At 46.8% G+C, this 24,193-nt stretch overlaps 1 protein-coding gene across 1 annotated transcript; it reads right to left on the bottom strand.

Moving 5' to 3' along the window:
- Nucleotides 1-9,138: 9,138 nt before the first annotated feature.
- Nucleotides 9,139-24,144, bottom strand: MRPS11 (mitochondrial ribosomal protein S11). Its single transcript, XM_028705949.2, has 6 exons — nucleotides 23,846-24,144; nucleotides 19,607-19,723; nucleotides 17,542-17,640; nucleotides 15,791-15,920; nucleotides 11,776-11,841; nucleotides 9,139-9,463 (listed from the first exon to the last, which is right to left on the bottom strand). The coding sequence occupies exons 1-6, from the start codon at nucleotides 24,127-24,129 to the stop codon at nucleotides 9,356-9,358; spliced, it is 804 nt and encodes a 267-aa protein (XP_028561782.2). The 5' UTR covers nucleotides 24,130-24,144; the 3' UTR covers nucleotides 9,139-9,355.
- Between the last annotated feature and the right edge of the window lie 49 nt (nucleotides 24,145-24,193).

The following is a 24,193-nucleotide window of genomic DNA, read 5'->3' on the forward strand; positions in this document are numbered from 1 at the left end:
CAGATGTTTCTTTTGAAATAAACAAATAAAAATTCTAACCTTAAAGGTGCCTAGCACAGAAATCATACAATTATTTGCCTGTAATCTGGCAGGCTTTATCCAGCTTTGCCTGTCGCTGATAGGAGTTGTCCAAAACATCTGAAATCACCTGTATCAGGAAAGTTTTAATGTTTGATTTTTTAAAGGTTTTTATATGTGTTGGAAGCCACCCAGAGTGACTGGGACAACCCAGCCAGATGGGCAGGGTATTATTATTATTATTATTATTATTATTATTATTATTATTATTATTATTAGTGAAAGCTGGTCTATTTCAATTCCAGCTTCTTGCTATAGTAGAGGATGAAAAACAAACAAACACCTGTTCAATGAAGATGGCCTTTCCTTCTGCCAAGGCATGGCAGATTGTCATTTAATGTACACTTCCACCAGCATCTCAAAAAGGTACCTATAATAAATAATAATAATAATAAATTTTATTTATATCCCGCCCTCCCCAGCCGAAGCCGGGCTCAGGGCGGCTAACAACACTAAAACCTACAACCACGGATTTGCTAATATGCAAACTTCATGAATCCCTTAGCTCATTGCCATGGAAGGCTGTGTACACATTGCAAGCTTAAAATGTTCTCCTCCCCTCTCAGCTCAGATTGAAGCTGCTTTATACAAAACACATCCAGATGCATTATTTCATAAGAAATGACAGAATATATGTGCTGCAGCATGGGTGCTGGCAGGAGTGAGCGCCTGTCAGCATATAACACCTCTGCTAAGAGATCTGCCCTGGTTGCTCCTGGGTTAAGTTCAAGGGGCTACTGTTGGTATATATAGGATTCGCCATATGTCTGGGAAATACCGGACATGTCCTGGGTTTTTTTTTGGGGGGGGGGACTACATGCCCACCTGGGGGGATTTTTAAAATCGTAAGCAAATGTCCAGGTTTGGGGTTTCTTTTAAAAACAGTTTGTGTGCATGGGCTGATTGGGTTCAAGCTTGAGCTCTGGCTCTGGTCTGGGCTTGGTGGTAGCGGTTGCCCCAAGGGTGAGTGGGGGTGATCACCCCAAAAAAGTCCGGATTTTTACATTTGGAAATATGGCAACCTTATAAAAAAACCCCCACTGCTCCTATATCCCTTATGGGGTATCCAACCGCCCGTATAGAGTCCTTATGTAGGTTCTCTATCGGTAGGAGAAAATAACAGAGGCCAAACAGAATATTGAGAAGCAAAGTAGCTATTATGTCTGATCTTTATTAAACTGTTGAAACAGGGTGCTCACTCACCACACGCAGGAGGAAGGAGGAACCCAGAACAATGGTGTGCAAGCCCCTATATACTTTTGAAATTGCCCACCCTGTAGCTCAAGACCCCCCCCCCCAAAAAAAAAAAATCATACATACATCACAGAAGGATCAAGCTGCAGGGACAGACTCGTTCCGTGCGTGGTTTACCCTTGAATCTGCCCTGCAATAAGGCAGATGGCAGCACGTCGAATCTAGCAAGGGTAAATGACTGTATTTAATTCTAAATTTGGTGGTTTTTTTACTGATAATTCCGTCCGTTGTTTTATTCTCGTTGTAAACCGCTTTTGAGGTTGCTGCTTTTTGCAATTGAGTGCTATTTTAATTTTATGAAATAAATAAATGTGGGTTGTGGCTAACTGGGTATGTAAACTAGCTTCCAAAACCAGCAGTAGACGCAGAGTAAATGGGAAGGGTGTATGATAACTGGAAACGGTGTTAGGAAGCTTGAAGTGTGAGGATCAGAGATCAGTCGCCGAGACAAAAGGACACGGGAGAAGAATGCACCTGGATCTTGCCAGTGTAATTCTTGCTCTGGTGACCAGTGATGAATGTCTTTCTGTGTCTCTGGTCACCAGCACTAAACTGGGCTCTCCAAATTATCTCTTTTGCTATATATGCCTTGGAGGGGGTGAACACGGGAGGCAGCTGCATTTCTTGCACAGCGGAAAAAGCTTCCGCCTTGCTCGGCAGCTCACCTTACAAATTAATCTTCCTTCCCATCTGTCCGGTACAGACCTGCTTGGGCAGATCTGAGTGCTGACAAGGCAATGGATTGATGCACATCTGCCATAAACGGCACCAAAAGCAAATGAAAGCCTTCGGTTGTTCCGTAAAGAGCGGCAAGAGGGCCGTTTCTGACAATTGCCCTGTGAAAGTCGGTCGCCTTAGGGTAGGAGGAAAATATTGCGATCATCTTTCTTCGCTTTCACTCAAGGATCCACCATGGGACCTTGTGGGAAGACAGAAGAACCAAGCCACTAAATCTTGCCCAAGCAAATTCCTTCGCTCTCATTTCAAGGGTTTATAAATAAGGTGACTTACCTTTGAGTTACAGTGGTACCTCGGGTTACAGACGCTTCAGGTTACAGACACTTCAGGTTACAGACTCTGCTAACCCATGAATAGTACCTCGGGTTAAGAACTTTGCTTCAGGATGAGAAGAGAAATTGTGCGGTGGCGGCGCAAGGCCCCATTAGCTAAAGTGGTACCTCAGGTTAAGAACAATTTCAGGTTAAGAACAGACCTCCAGAACGAATTAAGTTCTTAACCCGAGGTACCACTGTACAAAGGTGCTAGGCTTGGAAGCCTCTAAGCATGTGCAGAGCTCTGCACCCAAGACACCAGGGCACAGTTGCCTTTTTTCTTTCCTTTATCTTAATCACCTGCCTTGCAGGGTTGTTGCAAAGAAAAATTGTATGAGGAAAGGGATTGTATACAACACCTTCCACAGATAAAGGGAATGAAATGAAATTATAGCGGGAAGCTGCTTGAGTCCCTGTCATGAAAAAAAGCATGAAATAATAATAATAATGATAATAATAGAAACTGTGAGAATGATCAGGAACATACCAGTGAGTAAATCCTATGGAACTAAGTGGGATTTTTAGTCAAAATGCTTTGGATGGCAGTATGTGACCCAGTTTTAACCCAGTTACCTGGGAGTAAGCTCCATTGAATACAGTGGGACTTTCTTCTGAGTAGACAGTGTCAGGCTCCATTTACAATACAGTGGTACCTCAGGTTAAGTGCTTAATTCGTTCCGGAGGTCCGTACTTAACCTGAAACTGTTCTTAACCTGAAGCACCACTTTAGCTAATGGGGACTCCTGCTGCTGCCGCGCCGCCAGAGCACGATTTCTGTTCTCATCCTGAAGCAAAGTTCTTAACTTGAAGCACTATTTCTGGGTTAGCGGAGTCTGTAACCTGAAGCGTAAGTAACCTGAAGCGTATGTAACCCGAGGTACCACAGTAAAGGAATCAACACTCTCTGTATTTCCTAAGAAATGTCTGCCTTTGCAGTGAAAGACTTTAAAGTGGTGACCTTTTCCTTCGAAATTATAGGGCTTCTCAGCATCACCGCTTCCTTCATTTGGTGCAGGGATTTTATTTTCCATATAAACAGGACTCTGTTTTTGCCCTGGCACACATTCTGGGATCAAGTCAGAAACCAGGACGGTTTCTGTCATTCCGGGCTGTCCCTGGAAAATTGGGACACTTGGAGGGTCTGTCTGTAGTAGAGACTGCCCTCCCCATTCAGTGCTTCCAAGGAACGAAGGAAGCTGCCTGCTTCTTCCATCTGCCTCCTTTACCAAACTCCTCCATCAGGGCAAGGCCTCTTGGAGGCTTTTAGCCGGCTCGATAACAAAAGCACCTTAGCAGCTCCAGAGATGGAAAGAGTACGCCAATTAAAGCCAGGGTGTCTTGCAGAGAGTGGAGAGGGTGGCCAAAGTACAGAAACAACAACTGAAGGGCCCTTGATCTTCTTTGCCCTGCGAAAAATGTGCTTAAGGAATGTGGAAAGGCGAGCCGGGTGAATAAATGCCACCTGGGCTTGTGGAAAGCAATCGGAAGCGACTCCCAAAGGTTGAACGTTTGTTGTGATCCGCACCGCGCCGCCATTTTGACCGAGGTACATCAGGACATTGGGTCTCTGCCCCAAAGAGCTTACATTCCCCATACGGGACACAAGAGGACCAAAATATTATGCATCTGTGCAGGGTTGAAAGTGACGAGATATGGGAGATGTGCAGTTGGTCCTCTGGAGGTTTTGAATGTGTTTTTCTTTTTCTAAGCAGCCACAGGGGCCTTCAATTTCGGAGAAGTAGCGCTAGGGGAGGGGTCCTCAACCCTGTACCACCCTCCTGAAAATAACGCAGAGATGGGGAACCACAGGCCCAGGACATGAAAGTGGCCCTTCAGGCCTTTCTATCTGGCCCTCAGGATCTCAAGCCAGCCCCTTTCCTTTTCCCCAGGCTACACCTCTCACAGAGCCTGCATTGCACTCTCCTCAAATATTTTTTGAACGGCTAGTCTGTGTTCTTGAATCAAAAGGAGATGCACTCTGCTGCAAGTCAGAACGGACTGAGGGCCATGAGATGCGAGCACCTCCTGCCTGCCGGGAAGATCATGTTCAGCAGACCAACCTGTCCCTTCAGAAACACAGTCGCTCTGGCATGCAGAGGTTTCCCTGCTTCAATCCCTCGTGGCTTCTCCATATAGCGCTGGCAACCTAAAACCCTGGGAAGCCACTGCCAGGCAGCAGAGCCAGTGCTGAGCTAGAGGGAGCCATGGTCTGACCTGGGTATAAGGCTGCGTCCTTTGTTGCATTACTCATATCCCATCGGGCAGGTGTGAAACAGTTCCAGGGAACTTGCTTCCCTCGCCTCCCTGCCACAAAGACATCTCAGCTCCAAATGCCAGATTTGGTGAAATTGACCAATGGAAGCACCTTTGTTTCATGCAGGCACCTTACCTTTGAGAATGTCCAACTATTGGGTGCAAAAGGTAAAGGACCCACGGACAGTTAAGTCCAGTCAAAGGCGACTATGGGGTTGCGGCACTCATCTCGCTTTCAGGCTAAGGGAGCCGGTGTTTGTCCACAGCTTTCCGGGTCATGTGGCCAGCAGGACTAAACTATGACGGAAACCAGAGCACATGGAAATACCGTTTACCTTCCTGCCACAGCTGTATCTATTTATCTACTTGCACTGGCGTGCTTTCAAACTGCTAGGTTGGCAGGAGCTGGGACCGAGCAACAGGAGCTCACCCCATTGCGGGGATTCAAACTGTCAACCTTCTGATCGGCAAGCCCAAGAGGCTCAGTGGTTTAGACCACAGCGCCACCTGCATCCCTTTTGCAGTCTATTGGGTGCAGTCGGGGAAGAAAATGTGCTTTTATTTTTTGAAAACAGATTTATATTAAACTTTTTTTAAAAAAATACTAAGGATAAAACAAAAAGGTGACTATTAACAGGTTTAAAAAATCTCAGTGACTATACAAACTGATTAACTATTCATTTTTCCTTAGAGAGAAAATAACTCAAAAGATCCACAATCCAGAATACATGGGGGGGGGGGCAGGCATCATTTACATTTGTGTAATCAATAAACGCTTCCCATATTTTCTCAAACAGGTCCTTCATTTTTTGCCTCCTGGTCAGCCCTTAGTGACCTTAGCTTTTGTGTTAATTTCTCTAAAACATTTTCAAAGTTTTGGGTGTCAGTGGTCAGTATTTACATTCTGAAGCGTTTTCCAGTCCCAAAACATTTGAACCAGTTGAAACTCCGATGTGATCCAGGAGGACAAAATGATCCAAATATTTTCATGTAGAAGCTACCGTATTTTCCTCCTTGGCCAAACCTGCGTAGAGAGCAGCCCTTTCCAAAGAACTCTCCTGAAACTTCAGTTCATTTTTCCAATCTGTCCTCATTCCTTCCCAGCGTCGCCCTCTCCCCCACCTGCTGTAGTTAGTGCTGCCAGGTATTTAAAGGCACTAACCTTTAATTAACTCTGTAATTGAAAATTTGAATAGGCACCAGAACTTAACACCTGACACATTTCACTGACAGAAAGGAAAGCGGAGATGCTTTTGGCGGGGAGGGGAGGGGTTCGAAATCTCAAATAAGGGAAGAATGACAACTAGCTTTGATTTTATTTTTAAAAGAAAACTACTGCTGATTGACTTGGCACAATTATTTTCCCCTTTCATATTCCCTCCTCAATTTTACTTAATAGGTATTATTTATTTTATACCACACCCTTCCTCACAAAACAACCTGGTGAGGCAAATCAAGTTGATTATTGATTATGTAGGGTCTCTCCCCTCCCCCCCGCCCCGCTATCAACAAGTTGAGCAGACAGTGAGAGTAGTTCAAAGAAGGCTGAGTGGAAAAGAACACTTTTGCAAACTACATTTAAAAACTTTAGGGATGCTGGTGGCAGGCTTAACTCAAGTCCTTCTTCATGGCTTAATGGGAGAGGCAAAGTTCAGACAGCCTGCTAAGCCATAGTTTGTGCAAACCATAGTTTAGAACAGGCACCCCCCCAAACTTGGCCCTCCAGATGTTTTGGGACTACAATTCCCATCATCCCTGACTACTGGTCCTGTTAGCTAGGGATGATGGGAGTTGTAGTCCCAAAACATCTGGAGGGCCAAGTTTGGGGGTGCCTGGTTTAGAATAACCATGGTCTACGCTTCCAAAAGTAGAACAGGCAAACCATGGTTTAGACTGCGCTTCCTCGTTGCTTTTCTTTTCGATTCACTTACTATTTCCAGCTCTACAGTGGCTTTTTGCGGCAAGACAATGTCTGTCAGGACACTTTGACAGTTGAAAATGTTGCACCACACCTTGGTGATCACAACAAACTTAATGTGAGTGAATCCCAAAATAGGGTTAGTTTTCAAAAAAGGGAGGGGGAATTTGACAGCAGCATAAGGGCTAGGAGGAAAAAAAAGGATGTTCTTTAGCTATAGCCAGCTCCAGAGTACAGTATAGGAAAGTTCTCGGGAGCTCATCTTCGTTAGCCATATCACTGCCATGGAGTCACAAGATACCCCACTAAGTCTGAAAGACAAAGGCAGAGAGGCCGATGTTTACAAACCCCTACTGGAGATTATGCTGAGCTGGAGGATCTGCAAGGAAGCAAACATGTCAAGATGTTACATTTCCCTGGCCTAATGGGCAGCTGGAAAGGTAACAAGCCCGCCTTTGCCCAAGCGAGAGATGCACAAGGATCTGAAGAGCAAAGCAAACACAAATGTATAGAAGGGCAGGCACCAGATTGCTCCCAGGCAATAATGGGCCGCGTTCCTCACTGAGACAGGCTGGCTTGCCAGGCCGAGCTTTGCGGCTTACACAAATGTTAACGGTGCTATTTTAAAAGGGGAAAGCTGAAGGGCTGCATCTTGGGGATGTTCACGCGTTAACCTCTGAAAAAGGTGTGGTGTTTCGATGCTAGCGGATTGAAGAGAAACTCGGGTTTTCTGTCCACTTGCGGCAGGACGCGTTTTGATGTTGTGCAACAGAGGAATCCAGTGTGACAGCTGTGCTAGCAGAAACTCATTACAGGAAGTTGTGCTATTGTGGAACAGATTCAAAGGCAACCAGCTTGCGCATCCTATTCTGCAACAAACTTCTGCTGCCAAAACTCATCATGAATGCCTCCCTTGTTCTCTTATAATGGCAATGGCGCCTACCTGAGCTGCAAAAAGAGCTCTGGATAGAACAATAAATAAATAAATTATTTTTTAGCCTATGTTGTGTGTTAATTGGCTTTCCAGTGCCAGGAATTCTGTGTACCATTCTGTGAATTATTTCTGTTAAGTGCAAGATTATCACTGTTCTTTTCTGCATCTCCAACCTCACTTCTTACAATTGCTGCCTTCTTCCCACAGATGTACCTGAAAATCACACATCTGATCAAATGTAGTCCTTTGTCTTTTAAGGAGCCCAAAGACACTTGGGTTGTTTTCAGTAATAGAACTGCGTTCAAATTTTGACATGCACCCCTGTAGGCAACTTAGGTTTCATATCGTGGGTGCAGGAGGTCTTGTTGAATCAGCCAAAGGTCTGGTTTTAGAGAAATGTTTTTGCCTGGTGCCTAGAGAGATGTAATGAAGGCACCACACAGGCCTTCCTGGGAAGAGCATTTCACAAGCGGGGAGCTACCACCAAGAAGGCCTGTTCTCGTGTTGCTGTGCTCCAGACCCTGTCGCATAGGAGGCACATGAAGAAGGGCCTCAGATAATGACTGCAGGGTCCAGGTCTGTTCATATGGCGGGAGCTGGTCCTTGTGAGATTGCGGTCCTGACTGGGTGGGCCACTGCGCTCATTTTGCATTCTTCCTAACCGGTTCAAATCCAAACCCCATCTCTGTACCTGCCTAAAAGCAAAACAAGTTGATTCCAATCCTTCCCCTCTCTGCAAACACAAATAAATAAAAAAAGAGAAGCAAGAAAAGTTGGGGAGGGAGGGAAAAGAGTCATTTTTTTCAGCAATGCATAACAAGGGCAGTCAGGAGTTAAAATGGCTGCCTGGTTGCCATGGCACCCTTTCTTTTAAAGAAGAGCAGAGTTGATTACAACATTAGGAACCAAAGAAGGGAAAATAATGGCATCAAGGGGAGGGAGTCAGACACAACAACATTCACTTTGGAGCTGGCAGCTGGACCGAAGGGGAGCAATCTACGCCCCATTAGCGCTCATGACAAAACAAAGTATGTTTGCTGGCTGTTCATTAACTATAAGCATCGGCTCTGCTCAGCTTTCTTGCAAGGCTGGCTTTGAGTAATCAGCCAACCTCCCAGCTGCAATGGTCAACATTTGTGGGTCGCAGCTGCGAGGTTATCGGGAACAGATAACAGGGCTGTTTAAACTGGGGAACTCGGGAGGGGGGACTGGGAGCAACCTACCTTCCGAGCTGTGTGGCAGGGTGTAGGGAAACAAATTGTGGCATGCTCTCACACCCACCCACTCCACTTCCCTGAGAAGTTCCAGGAACAGCCCTACTTCCTTCCGGTCTTCTTTGGAAAAGAGACTCTCCTCCACATTAGACATTTAAAGCACACGGCTTCACCCCCAAAGAATCCTGGGAAGTGTAGTTCGCTAAAGGTTCTGGGAACCGCACCTCTGAGAAGGGGCAAACTACACTTCCCAGGATTCTTTGGGGGTGAAGCTGTGGGCTTTAAACGTAGGGATATGACCCCCTGTTTCCTTCACAGAGCAGCAGGTGACAGAGTGGCTTGGCCATCAATCCCTCTCCCTGGGAGAAAATAGAGTAAAATATAAATGCAACCCCATGTGGCAGCCTGAGAAAGGAGACATTTAGAGGCGGCAACTTTAACCTACAGATTTTATAGGCAAGATTTGTTTGGATGATAAAAACAGCCGCTTGTTCTGTGACTGGGCTCAAGGCCATCTCCATTTTGTCGAAGGAATGAGGGGCAGGTAGCACTGCCCCCTCAAGATGGCTACAGGAGGCACATCAGAACCAGACTTGCACAAGCCCCAAACGTAGTCTCTCTTCCTCTCTCTTTTCGACCCTCTGCTCCCGATTCACAGCCTTCGTGCCTTTCGAGGCCGGCAGCCATTGTGTGGGATCGGGGTGTCGTCTGTAATGGAAATCACCTCCAAGCCACCCATGGTAAGTCCTTTGATGGCTGCCTGAAAGAGAGAGAGAGAGAGAGAGAGAGAGAGAGAGAGAGAGAGAGAGAGAGAGAAGTGTGTTTTCCACCCTTCAGACAACACATCATTTAGCTTCCTGCATGGGAATATGAGACTGAAGCTGACTCGGGCCCCATCTGTACTATACCTTTAAAAAAAAAGAAACACACTGTGGTTTAACCAATTTAGCAATCATGGCTTCCCCTCAAAATGCTGTTTGTTAAAGGTGCTGAGAGTTGCCAGGAGACCCCCTGCTCCCCTCTTGGAGCTATAATTCTTAAGAGTTCCCTGGGAAGAGGGAAAGATGGTTGCACCACTGTGCAACTCCGTGAGAAGAATTAAGGAATCTTAACAACTCTTAACAAACTACACTTCCCAGAGTTCTTTGGGAGGGAAGCCATGATTGTTTAAAGCAGAGTGCTGATTGGGCCTTATATGGAATCAAACCACTTTATTGTCAAAATCAGGCTTTCCAGACCTTCCACCATCCCTGACCACTGGACATACTGCCTGGGGATGATAAGAACTGTAGTCCACAACAGACGGAGGGCATGGGTTGGGGAATCCTGGGTCTACACACTGATTGGCAGAAGTTCTCCCAGCCTCACCTGGAGATGAGCCAGTGTAGTGTAGCGGTTCGAGTGGCCGACTAGGACCTGGGAGACCAGGGTTCAAATCCCCGCTTGGCCCATGAGGCTTGGGTCAGCCACTGCCTCTCAGCCTAGCCTACTCCACAGGGTGGTTGTGGAGAAAAAGGCGGGATATAAATGCAATAGATGAATAAGATGCTGCGTATTGAACCCAAGACCTTCCCTGACCACCTTCCTATCCGGTCTGTGGTGTCCTCTCCATCCTCTTCCCCTCTACTGTAATTCGGTTTGTGGAGAAAACCCTTCTATTAGAGCCAAGCGAAAGTTCCCTTCTCTCCATGCTTAATTACAGCTTGGGGGTAGGCGGGGATGTTTTCAGGGGGGCAAAAGTGGGAGAGAGAAGGCTTCTCCCCGTGTGCTGTGGCCCCTGTGAAAATGGCACCCTTTGTATGGCAATTAGGCTTTAGTGTGGGGGACGCAACTCTTCTATAGGTTCCCAGTAGAAGGGTCTATTCTCTCCCCCCCCCCTCCCAAGCCTAACTGCTTCAGGGGTGGGGGAAGGGTGGGGAGATGTATTTATTTATTAGATTTATATACAGCCCTTCAACAAAAGATCTCAGGGCAGTTCACAAGATAAAAACATGAGATCAAACCACAAATAAGTAGTTAAAACAGAAGCAAGAGAACAATAAGGTAAAGGTAAAGGGACCCCTGACCATTAGGTCCAGTCATGGCTGACTCTGGGGTTGCAGCGCTCATCTCGCTTTGTTGGTCAAGGGAGCCGGTGTACAACTTCTGGGTCATGTGGCCAGCATGACTAAACCGCTTCTGGCGAACCAGAGCAACGCACCGAAACGCCATTTACCTTCCTGCCAAAGTGGTACCTATTTATCTACTTGCACTTTGACGTGCTTTCAAACTGCGAGGTTGGCAGGAGCAGGGACCGAGCAACGGGAGCTCACACCATCGCGGGGATTCGAACCGCCGACCTTCTGATCGGCAAGTACTAGGCTCAGTGGTTTAACCCACAGCGCCACCCACGTCCCTTACAATACCCCCCCCCCCAAAAAAAACCCCACATTTTAAAGGCTGTAGAATATTAATCAGCTGAAGGCCTGGTTGAAGAGGAATGCTTTTTGCCTGGCGCCTAAAGATTTATAAGGAAGGTGCCTGATGAACCTCCCCAGGGAGAACGAACAGCAGCTAAGGAGAGATGGGGTGGCTCAGTGGCCAGCAAGTTCAGGCAGAAACAAGACTCCAAATTGAGGCTACTTCCTTTGCCACAGGTCAGTTTCTCAATGGAAAAATTGCTTGACCCTTCATTTCCCAGAGTCACCTATGCATATAAATTAGCAAAGGCACGTTTTAAGGAAAGTTTCATCCCAGAACTGTGCCTTGAGCCATGTAAGTTCTTGACAATCCCCATTAGTCCTCATCATCAACTGAAACAACCGGCTAATGTCCGTCCCCCACATTTGTTTCTGCTTCTACCTTTTCATTGTTGCATCTCTCCTGCTTTCAAAATGTAAAAGGCTGTGTGTTCCTTGGGGGCTGGGGCAGAGACTTGCCTTCTTCTATTTTGCCACCCTGTCATGTGCCATCTGCACCAACAGCACCCAGGGTGGATTAAAATAGAATGGACGTAAGCTTGTAATGTCCATTAATTTCAATGAGCACAGCAGGACCAATGAGAATCCTCAGTAAGGAAATGCAGGCACTTACCAATCGGCCAGGTCCTAGGCCTTTCACCACAACTCGGACGTGGGACACACCCTTCGCCGATGCTTTCTAGGTGGGGAAAACAAAGACGTTTTGCACATTTAGCCAAAGAGCCACCCCCACGTTCGGTCTCCACATTTGCTATTGTTATTAAACAGTTCTCAAGCACCTGACATTTTCTGAGCGCTGCATATATAAAGACTGTGCCTGCCAGCAAGGTCATGCTCTCATAGACATCTCATCAAAGGAAAATGGAAAAGGGAGGGAAGAGGAAAGCAAGCTGCTCCTTCTCTGGTCGGTAGATGGGGCCAGGTTGGTCTGTGTCTTGCTTGGTTTTTAAGCACCTTCGCATTGTGCTTGAGCCAAAAATCACCCCTCCCCACCGGAGCAGCTTACTAAATCTATACGAAGACAGTCCCTCAGGCTTGCGACAAGAGCATGAGCTTTGAATGTCATTGAGGTGGGCAGCCTCCTAGAGACAAACCTTCCTGTTTAGGGTCAGTACCTGAAATATAATAATAATAATAAATATATTATTATTATATATTATTATAAATATAACATGCCCCTAGAATCCAGTGGCTTGCGAGTAGAGCTCTCTCCATAGCAGGAAGGATGAAGGGGGGAATAGTACGGTGGGGGGGGAAGCAGACAATTTTAGGATTGTGTCAGTCATTTTGATGGTCATATTTCTTTCTATATATTTATTTACATACTTAGTGCATTTATACTCCACCTACCCTCCAAAATGCTCAAGGTGCAGTGCATCGTTCTCCTCCTCCTCTGTTTTAACCTCCCAACAGCATTGCGAGGTCGGCCAGGCTGAGAGCGAATCCCCTAATGAGCTTTATGACTTTGGTGGGAATTCGAACCCTGGTCACCCGGGTCCGGGTCCAATGCTCTAACCACACTGGTTTAACGATTTCCTTAGGAAGAATGGTAAGTCAGCAACTGAGCAGCTGCTTGGTGGTGAGGAGGGAGAGAGAGCAGAGTGGCTAGATCTTGATTGCAAGGAAGCTTTTCGGAGTTGCATAAAACTGAGAATCACAACAAATGTGGCTTAGGAAAGCAGCTGCCGTCCGACAGAAGGTTACAACCCTTTTCAGCTTAGGAAAAACGGTGGGTGAGGAGCAACGTGATAAGACGATGGGATGTTGAGAACCAAGTAGATAAGAAATCGTTCTCCTCCCTCTTTGGTAATGTTACATTCCGGAGCCATTCAACAAAGCAGAACATTGGCAGGCGGAAGGCAAGCAAATCTTTCTTCACACAACTGAGCTGTGGAACTCACTGCCACAAGATTGCCAACACCTCGGATGGCTTTAGAAGAGTAGACAAATTCATGGAGGCTCTTGACCACAATGGCCACGTTGTACCTCCACTGTCGGAGACCATATTGCCTCTGAGTAAGAGTGGTTGGGTACTTAAGGTGGGAAAAGTGATGACGCCTTCCAAGTTCTGCTTGTGAGCATCCCAGAGGCATCTTGCCGGCCCCTTAGAGGCCAGAATGATGGACTAGATGGGCCCTTGGCCTGTTCTAAGAAACCACAGACAAGGGAATTACAGTGGTACCTCTGGTTATGTACTTAATTCGTTCCGGAGGTCCGTTCTTAACCTGAAGCACCACTTTAGCTAATGGGGCCTCCTGCTGCCGCCGCACGATTTCTGTTCTCATCCTGAAGCAAAGTTCTTAACCCAAGGTACTATTTCTGGGTTAGCGGAGTCTGTAACCTGAAGCGTATGTAACCTGAAGCATCTGTAACTCAAGGTACCACTGTATCTTTTTTTATATAATGGTGATGGATTGGAAACCGCAGGAAAAGAGCTTTGCAGTTGCAGAGGTACCGATGGGGCTTGTGCAAATAGGCTCTAAGTGGTAGTGGTTTCCTCTCTATCAGCCATATTACGTTAAAGGGAAAAGGGCATTCTGGGAGGAAGGGAACTGTAGGGAATGGGACTGGATGATGCTTCGGGTCCCTTCCAACTCTACAGTTCTATGATTCTATGAATTAAGATGCAAAAAAAGAGAGAGAAAAAGCAGGCTGCGGACGAGAATTATGGCCTTGCAATGTGAGAGAACTTGCTACATTTGCAAAACGGAAATGTTCCGTTCTAGGGCATTTAATCCCACCGCATTGGCAGCATTGTTAAATGTCTCCTACTTCCAAACTGGCTACTGGCAACTTTCTAGAGAGAATATGGGATGCCCTGAATATAATATGGGAAGGTTGCCATCTAGTGGCTATTTTAGTGGTCTTTTCTTCTATAGCAATACTGCAAATACAAATCTTAGAAATAAATAATTAGGGTGATAGTCACATGTTTGTCTTACTCAGAGTAATTTAATGAATGTGGCTGACTTAGGCCCATTGATTTCAATGAGCAGGACCAGTGCTCAATATAAGCCACCCATTTCAGGGCACACTGGAACTTTTCCCTTTATAATGCTCATTCCCATTTTCTGAGCCCACTTAAAACATACACCAACACCCAGAAAGCTGTTAGCAAGACCCTTGGGACACCAAGAACTGACAATACACATCCATCATCTCTGCGCAGAAGCTCTTCACAAGCACTCTGGACTGAACTAGATGTAGGAGAAAACCAATTTCCATCTTGAAAGAATGTGCAAAACTAAATGGGTTAATGAGTCAATCAAGTGAGGGAACGAGCCCCCAAATAAGAAGGGGGCTCTGTTTCAAGGAGAGAGTGATCCCTGCAGCCCTTTTCTCACTGGCTTTAGTGCTGTACTCAGATATTTCCTTTTACACTATGCAGCCACAAGCCTGGGTTTGCCACTGAACCAACGGCATGTTTTCTATTGCTTGTGCAAACATCTTTGTGATCAAGATCTTGCCGAGAATTGAGGGCTCCAATGTCTTCTGGGTGGAGAGGGGAAGATTTCAATATCAAAATCACAGGTTGACAAGCTAATGGAGGTGGGTTTATTATTATTATTATCTGCTGGTTACTGGGTGGGAATATTGTTTTGTTTCTTGGAGGCGTGCTGCCAATGTTTTCTATCACTGTTATTGGGGGGCTGCCCCCCTCATACGTTCCTTCAAACATTAACGTGTTATATGACCCCCTCCTTCCCTTTTTCTACAGTACAATGTACAGTGGTACCTCAGTTTTCAAACGTAATCCGTTCCGGAAGACCGTCCGAGTTTGAAACGGTCAAAAACCCAAAACTCAATAACTGACAGCTAGGCCTCAGGATCTTGCACTCAGCGGAAGCTGTGTTTCCTGTTTGACTTCTGAGGTGTGTTCGAAAACCAAAGCATTTACTTCCGGGTCTACGGCGTTTGAAAACTGAAATGTTCATCAACGGAGATCTTTGAAAACTGAGGTACCACTGTATGTGTGAATATTTTTTCAATGTCACTTGGAGACTCTTTGGGTGACAAGTGACCAGTAAGTTTAACATCTAATAAAAATACTAGCATATATTAAGGTAAAGGTAAAGGTACCCCTGCCCGTACGGGCCAGTCGTGTCCGACTCTAGGGTTGTGCGCCCATCTCACTTAAGAGGCCGGGGGCCAGCGCTGTCCAGAGACACTTCCGGGTCACGTGGCCAGCGTGACGAAGCTGCTCTGGCGAGCCGGCACCAGCACAGCACACGGAAACGCTGTTTACCTTCCCGCTAAAAAGCGGTACCTATTTATCTACTTGCACTTAGGGGTGCTTTCGAACTGCTAGGTGGGCAGGAGCTGGGACCGAACAACGGGAGCTCACCCCACCGCGGGGATTCGAACCGCCGACCATGCGATTGGCAAGCCCTAGGCGCTGAGGTTTTACCTAGCATATATTACAGCTGTTTAAATGTGCAAAGAGTTTTGTGGTCATCATCTAGGTGCAGGATGCAAGCGAGGAGCTCTGTGCAAGTAACACAGAGCCAACACACTGGGATTCCCCGCCTGCATCAAGAAGATCCGTCCAAGCGGGAAAACTGGCCCCCGCCCTTCCCTATCGGGAAAATCTTTGCCTCCAGGGGTGCCGCGACTTGGATTTCACTCACAGCTGCTACTGCGATCCCCGTGGTCTGTGCTGCAATGGCGGTGGCCTTCCTGGCGCTCTTGAACCCTTCGCTACCGCAGGTCGACAGGGTCAAGGCGACGTTCTCATGCGAGGTGATCAGGATGTGAGTGCTGCAAGGAGGGAAGAGAAGAGGGCATGGTTTCCACACTTCTGTCACGTCACTCCTTGCTTGCCTTTTCTCTAGACTAAAAAAACCCAAATGCTGTAACCTCACAGCGGAAACTGCTCCACCCCCTTCGTCATATACCTGAAGGAGCATCTCCACCCTCATCGTTCAGCCCAGACAGTGAGATCCTTCTGGTGGTTCCCTCACTGCGAGAAGTGAGGTTACATTGAACCAGGCAGAGGGCCTTCTTGGTAGTGGCACCCACCCTGTGGAACGCCCTCCCACCAGATGTCAAGGAAATAAACAACTATCTGCTTTTCAGAAAACATCTGAAGGCAGCCCTGTTTAGGGAAGTTTTTAATGTTTGATGTTCTATTGTGCTTTTAATTATGTTGGGAGCCGCCCAGAGTGGCTGGGGAAACCCAGCCAGATGGGCGAGGTATAAATAATAAAATCACTTTTAAGGATAAAGAGATACAACAAATACAATAACATCATGAAACACCCCAATAAAAATTGTGACCCTCCCTCCCTTCTCTTCCCCAAAGCGTTATGCTTTTACAGAGAGATGGCTGAAGATTGTAGACATTACCAGTCAGCTTTCACAGTCTGACCATCATATACTTAACCCTCAGATGTCCGCCAAAGGGAGTCATATATTCAATAACTCCAGTCTCATACATGTATTAATTTCAGCTGTACAGTGGTACCTTGAGTTACATACACTTCAGGTTACAGACTCTGCTAACCCAGAAATAGTACCTCGGGTTAAGAACTTTGCTTCAGGATGAGAACAGAAATCACACAGCAGTGGCGCAGCGGCAGCGGGAGGCCTCATTAGCTAAAGTGGTGCTTCAGGTTAAGAACTGACCTCCAGAACGAATTAAGTTCTTAACCTGAGTTACCACTGTAATTCAATATCCTTGTAGATCTTTAGTATTGCAGAGGGCTACAGCCAATGGCTCTAAACATATAGCAAATAATTGTGGGGAAGGAGATGGGGGCATCCCTCTTTAGCCTTCTCATAAGTCTCACAGAATTATAGGAATTAGTGTGAACCGGTGCATAATTTTCTTTATATAGAACCTTAAAGGTAAATGTAAAGGTACCCCTGACCGTTAGGTCCAGTCACGGACGACTCTGGGGTTGCGCACTCATTTTGCTCTATAAGCCAAGGGAGCCAGCGTTTGTCTGCAAACAGCTTCTGCATGACTAAGCTGCTTCTGGCGAACCAGAGCAGTGCATGGAAACACCGTTTACCTTCCCGCGGGAGCAGTACCTATTTATCTACTTGCACTTTGAGGTGCTTTCAAACTGCTAGGTTGGCAGGAGCTGGGACTGAACAAGGGGAGCTCACCCCGTCACAGGGATTTGAACCGCCGACCTTCTGATCGACAAGCCCTAGGCTCTGTGGTTTAGACCACAGCGCCACCCGAGTCATATAGAACTTTAATGGCATTTGATATTATTATTTTTGCAAAACGTTGTGTAAAACCATCCACAGTTAAGTCAGGTTGGACATTTCCATGTTGTCTTTATTCAGCCCCATCGCTAAAGTGGGACAGATCCCCACCCCAAACTGCACGCTCGGGGCAAATCCACCACAGGAGAAACTTGCCACTTACTTGTTATATGTAGCTTTGATGTGAGCTATTGGGATCTCTTCGAACTTCTTCCCATCCCACCGCAGAGTGCTCCCTTTCCCTGGTGCCGGGGGGTAAAAGCTGAAAAGTGAAATGGGAAGGGAGAATGTGAAGTTTTGATGCAAAACTTAACACGGTCTGGGCATTCAGAGAAGAACCTCTGTGTGGCCTGGGGAGGTTTAAGAAGTCTTAACAGCAAACAGTGCACTTGGCTTACTCTTGCTTCACTTTGCCCATTCTCCTACCTTTAAGATGCTCAGGTTTAGTAAAATTAAATTGGGACTAAGCAGGCATCTCCCCCACCCTAATTTCATTAACTCATTCACAGATGGCTCAGAGGCCCCCTCACTCAGTGTTAGAAATTAGCCAGGCGCCAGGTGCGTTTCTGCGACTGGCATGGGTCCAATTGCAACCCTGTGGAGATCTCTGGATGCCAGATTAGCGACTGACATCTCTATCTGGCTGCAGCCTCCAGCTTTCTTAAACAGGCAAGCAGAAGATCTTATATATTGCATTTACAGCCCATCTTTTTCTCCAAGGAGTACACCCCCTCCACAGTTAATCCCTGCAATGACCCTGTGAGCTAGGCTAAGAGGCTGTGACTGGCCCCAAGTTACCCTTTGAGCATCATGACTGAGTGGGGATATGAACCCTGATCTCCCAGGTCCTAGTCTGACACTCTAACCACTGAACCATACTGGCTTCCTACAGTACTTCTGTTACGGGGCAGCTATATAAATCACGTAGGTTAAAACAATATATAGGGAAAGCAAAATGTCACTTAGAGAAGGATCTCAAATATTTTCCTTGAAGCTTGAATTTGTTTTATTCTCGGTTGGTTTATTTGAGGTTTTAATGTGCTGTAAACTGCTTTGAGATTTTTCCTGTAAGCTGCACCTGCAAATTAGCCGCACCTTTAAAATTCAAGGTGGTGGAGACAATACCCAAATATGAGCCAGCTATTTTATTTTTCTTTACCTGAAGATGCAAAAAAAAGAAAGAAAGAAAGAAAGAAAGAAAGAAAGAAAGAAAGAAAGAAGAAAAAGAAAAAAAGGGGGGGCAGGAAATCTAGGGGAGGGACTGTAACTCAGAAGTAAGGTGTCTGCTCTGCATGCAGAAGTCCCCAAGGTCAAGTCCTGATATCTCCAGGTAGGGCCAGGAACATCCCTTGCATGAGATCCTGGAAGTCAGTGCAGACAATACTGAGCTAAATGGACCAATATTCTGACTTGGTACAGTGGTACCTCGCAAGACGAATGCCTCACAAGACGGAAAACTCGCAAGACGAAAGGGTTTTTGGTTTTTTGAGTTGCTTCGCAAGACGATTTTCCCTATGGGCTTGCTTCGCAAGACGGAAACGTCTTGCAAGTTTGTTTCATTTTTCTTAAAACCATTAATACAGTTGCGACTTGACTTCGAGGAGCAACTCATAGCACGCGGTGTGGTAGCCTTTTTTGAGGTTTTTGAAGACTTTGGTGATTTTTGAAGCTTTTCCAAAACTTTTCCGACACCGTGCTTCGCAAGACGAAAAAATCGCAAGACGAAAAAACTCGCGGAACGAATTAATTTCGTCTTGCGAGGCACCACTGTAGAAGGATCCTATAGGTACCACCCCTCAGTGTGGTTTTGTATCACACTGCGAAGTTCAGAGGCTTGGCAGCACAGTGACACCTGAAGCCACATCAGAGTGAGGGCAGTCCTTCTCGCCCTCTGTCTTTGCATGGACACAAAAGAAGAAAAGGCACACAGCAGGAGCGAAGTCACTGCCAGGACCACAAACACTGGTTGAAGGAGGAGAGGGATGTGTGCAAACTGGGACCTCCTGGGTGCATGCTGGCTCTCTCCCCGAAATTCAATTTTGAAACATGTGAGACTAAGCTGCAAACAAAACAATTTCAAAGCATTTCAAAATCTGTTTTCAAATTTCCTACGGTTTCTGCGTGTTCCTCAAGGTGGTCCCTTTGGGTCACAGGATACTGTACCCTCTGAATGTCACAACAGCTGTGCCTCATGCCTTTTTTCGAAACCGGGCAAAACGACGCCTCACCTGAAGTCGCTGTTGTTCGCAGCTTCTGCCTCTTCTTCAGCAGCTGGGCTGGCGGAATCCCCAGTTTGCCCTTGAAGTCTCTGGATACCTGTCTGCACACCGCGAGACAGGGGAGCCCTGCAGTTGCCACAAGGAGAGAGAAGCCGGAGGTTGCAGGTTAGCATAGCTAGAGCAGTGACTGAAAAAACAACAAAACAGCAGACAGATGGAGTTTTAAAAATTAATTTTCAGGACTGGCCAATCAAATTCCACCTGCTGATAGTCGCTTGATTTAAAGGACGGGGGCACTTTTAAAAGGCAAAAGTTGTACCTGCAACAAAAGTGTTGCAGTGCAGTGTGTTCCTTTTCAGGGTGCCCAGCAATGCCTTTCCAGGATGTTCCCCCTTCTAGGTTCCCTTCTGTTCCACCTCCTCTCCCCTAGCCCCCCCTCTCTTTCCCCTACCCCTGAGTATTCTGTGACTACCAAGCAATCTCCCTCCTTCCACAAGTTATTTTGTACTTCTGAAGCTCATCCAATTTCGCCAAAGCATCCTTCCCGAGTGTGGATACTGCCATTTTGTCTATGCAGGAGGCCACAGTGGGAGGGTTCAAGTCCTGCAATTGTGCTCACTGGGTAGCCTAAGCCCGTCACACTCTCTCATGGCATGAAGAAAGGAAATAGATGGATTTTTGCTCCCCTCCTCCTAATTGCATAATACTAGAGCCTAGGGACCGCCCAGCGAAGCTGAATGTTGGATGATTCAGGACAGAAAGGCATGAAATACTTCTGCATGCAGCACTGGGCTAAACTCTGGGACTCGCTCCCACAAGATGCAGTGAAGCCTCCGAATACCAGTTGCTGCTGGAAATCACAAGTGGGGAGAGCGATGTCACACTCAAGTCCTGCTTCTGGACTTCCTACAGGCATCTGGGTGGCTACTGTGAGAATCGGATTCTGGATTTCATAGCTGTCTTGGTCCAATTGAGCAGGAAAGTACTTGTAAATGATTTACCATGCAGGGCGGTTGTGAGAATAAAACAAGGAGGAGCAAGGGTAAGAGAAGAAAACTCACATATACTGCCCTGAACGATTTGGAGGATGCTTAAGGGTTTGTCCTTGTTTTTTTAAAGTAGTAAATAAATCAACAATTGGTCCACATAGAGAGAAATTATATAGATCAAAGCCTCACTGTTGATTTTCAAACTGACCCACCTCACAAGACTCCCCCCCCCAAAAGTGGTTTTCAAAAGGCCATCAGAATTGTTCGATACACTTGCAAGACATTTACGATTGTCATTCCAGCGCACCAAAAGAGGGAATTAAAAACCAGACATCACTTGAAATACTAGTCAAGAATAATAAAAAGGGCAATCAGTTGTGTATTTTAACACCCACTCCCTGAAAACACCTTCTTAATTCAAGGATGTCTCGAATGAATGGGATGGGGGGGGGGAAGAGGGCCATTTTCACTGCAAGTCTGTATTGCTACTTCAACAGCATACGTTATGAAGAGCGTATACAATTAAGAATATCATCCACAAAAGAAGTTCATCTGCAGACCTTGTCCAACCACGCAACATTGTGCAACCACTCCTAGCAATTAATTAAACGGGCTCATCTATAACCTTGCTGAACAGGATGGAGAGGAAGAGATTGCTATCGCTTCAGCAGATCGCAAGCGTTTCCATGTGAACCAACGGCCTTGCTGCAATAGCCACCAACTCCTGTGGCATCAGAAGAGCTGGGAGGAGTTTAAAAAACAAACCAACCAAAAAAACAACCAATGCCTCTCACAGCTCTGGGGACTTTAAAATATTTGATTGGGTTTAATAGTATTTTTTTAACCTGCTGATAAGTGCAACGGCGCCCTCACAAAGAGTACAGCAGAGTTGAGTACTTAATAAAAAGTTGCAGCAGAAGAACAGGAGAATCTGCTCCAGAGATGCGAGCGATGGATGGATATCAATTAAAGGCAGCCATGAAGAGGAAGGTGTTCAAAAGGCCTCCCAAATGCCAGAGCTGAAAGGGAAAGTCCATGATTGCTTCAGGACCCTCGCTGAGTAGCACCCATCTTCTTTGATCACCATCCTAAAAGGCAGGCACTGAAGAAGGACCCTTGGTAGATCTCAAGTGTATGGGCTGGGTTATGTAGGTCAAGGTGGTCCTTCACAAGACCTGGGCTGTAATACCTCCATCCCCGGTCTACCTACCTACACAACAAAACAGTATTAGTGGTTCTGTCACCTTTCCCCCAACAGATGAGAAATTTGGTAGCATCTGGAAGGGAAAGAGATGTGTCTGAAATACTACAGTGGTACCTCGGGTTAAGTACTTAATTCGTTCTGGAGGTCCGTTCTTAACCTGAAACTGTTCTTAACCTGAAGCACCACTTTAGCTAATGGGGCCTCCTGCTGCCGCTGCACCGCCGCTACACGATTTCTGTTCTCATCCTGAAGCAAAGTTCTTAACCCAAGGTACTATTTCTGGGTTAGCGGAGTCTGTAACCTGAAGCGTCTGTAACCCGGGGTACCACTGTACTGAACTACAGACAATTCTCAGCTTATGCAAAGGCTGTGTTCCAAGGATAGTACGTAAAGCTAAACTTGTGCATAGCTGGAACATATTGGATGCAATGGGGGTGGGGATTGCCAATCGTCCCCCACTCCAGATGCCTGCCCCCTTTTGCCCCTTTTATTTTTGCCAAGCACATAAAGCTGAATGTGCAGAAGTTGTGAGTTATCAGCCATCCCTAACTTGGTGCCCTCCAGATGTTTTGGACTACAACTGCTGGCTGGGGCTGATGGGAGTTGTAGTTCAAAACATTTGGAGGACACCAAGTTGGGGAAAGCTGGTAATGGCGCCCGCCCTGTGGAATGTCCTCCCATGAGATGTCAAAGAAACTAACAACTAGCTGATGTTTAGAAGACATCTGAAGGCAGCCCTGTTTAGGGAAGTTTTTAATGACTGAAGTTTTAATGTATTTTTAATCTTTTGTTGGAAGCCGCCCAGAGTGGCTGGGGAAACCCAACCAGATGGGTGGGGTATTATTATTAATAATAATAATAATAATAAAGCTGTATGAACATATGAATCTGCTATGCATCCAACAGGGTCATCTGGGATAACCTGGTGGAAGCAGTTACAGATAGGTAGCCGTGTTGGTCTGCCATAGTCAAAACAAAAAAATTTCCTTCCAGTAGCACCTTAAAGACCAACTAAGTTAGTTCTTGGTATGAGCTTTCGTGTGCATGCACACTTCTTCAGATACTGGTGGAAGCAGTGTTCCCACTGACCAGGTTTTCAGACCATAAGAGCCTGCTGGATCAGACCAATGACCCATCTAGCCCAGTTTCTCTCAGTGTCTTTGAAATGCTGTGTGCTACTGCCAGTAGTTCCAGACAGGCTGGGGCAAGGGGCATTTCCCCAAAACTGCTACCTAGGATGTTTTTAATGGAAGATGTCTGAGACTGAACCAGGGACTTTCTGCAGGGCTCTCCCCACACTGATCTATGGGTCCATCCTTTAACTAAATCACTTTACTCTCAGTCAGGCTGATAAAGCCCAAAGGAGGCTCTCATCCCGTGTTCTTGAGATAAACAGATTATTCCACTAAAGGAGAGGGGGCCCCATGGCTTCTGAATCGGGGAGCAGCGCCCAAAGTGACTGCGGTGGTGGTACCCAGCTATTTCTGGTGGGCCACAAACCCAGCCCAAAAGTTGCCTCTCAAGACCCCTGCTTGAGAGATTGCACACGAGCGACTGGGTGGAGGTCACTGAGCATGGCCGAGTAGGGATTCGAACCTGGATCTTCCCAAGTCTTAGCCTGACACATTTTCCCACTAGCTTGTGCATCCACGATGCTGCAAATCGTGAAAGCTCCACCGGTTGGATTTCTGCCTTCCCTGCAAATTTTAAAAGCAGAAGAGCTCTGAAGGGAGACAAACTGCCTGGCTCCGCAACAGCAGCCTGCCCAGCGATGGCAGATGCTCCACCTGTTGGATTTCTGCCTTACCTACTGACTTCAAAGGCAGAAGAGCTCTGAAGGGAGACAAACTGCCTGGCTCCGCAACAGCAGCCTGCCCAGCGATGGCAGATGCTCCACCTGTTGGATTTCTGCCTTACCTGCAAATTTTAAAGGCAGAAGGGCCTTGAAGGGAGACAAGCCGCCTGGCATCCCCAGCAGCAGCCCTCCCAAACTGAAGCTCCAGAGCTTCCCCCCGACCAACCCAGCCCTTTGCACCCCGGCCTGCGACTTCTTACCCCGAGCCGCCCCCCAAAAGCCCTCGCCGGGCAAGCGCCAACCAAGGAATCATGATCCTTCCCCGCCACCGTCTGGATCCCTCACGCCGGGCACCGCGAAGCTCTCGCAGGGCGATAGGGGCGGAGCTACAGCGGAAAGCTCTTCTCGCGGTGATAGGTGATGGCAAAATGGCGGCGCCCTCTATACGTACAGAGCCTCTACTTACGACTAATCCTAAAATGGCGGCGCCCAGGCCTGGAGAAAGCGTGGGCGGAGAGACGTACGGCGCCCAGGCCTCGACCATGGTGCTTTGTCGCCCTCTGTTAACCAGCAATGGAAACCAGAGACGAATTTCCACCATAGAGATA

The sequence above is a fragment of the Podarcis muralis genome, chromosome 14 (genome assembly GCF_964188315.1).
Source record: "Podarcis muralis chromosome 14, rPodMur119.hap1.1, whole genome shotgun sequence".
NCBI classification, from domain to species: Eukaryota; Metazoa; Chordata; class Lepidosauria; order Squamata; family Lacertidae; genus Podarcis; species Podarcis muralis.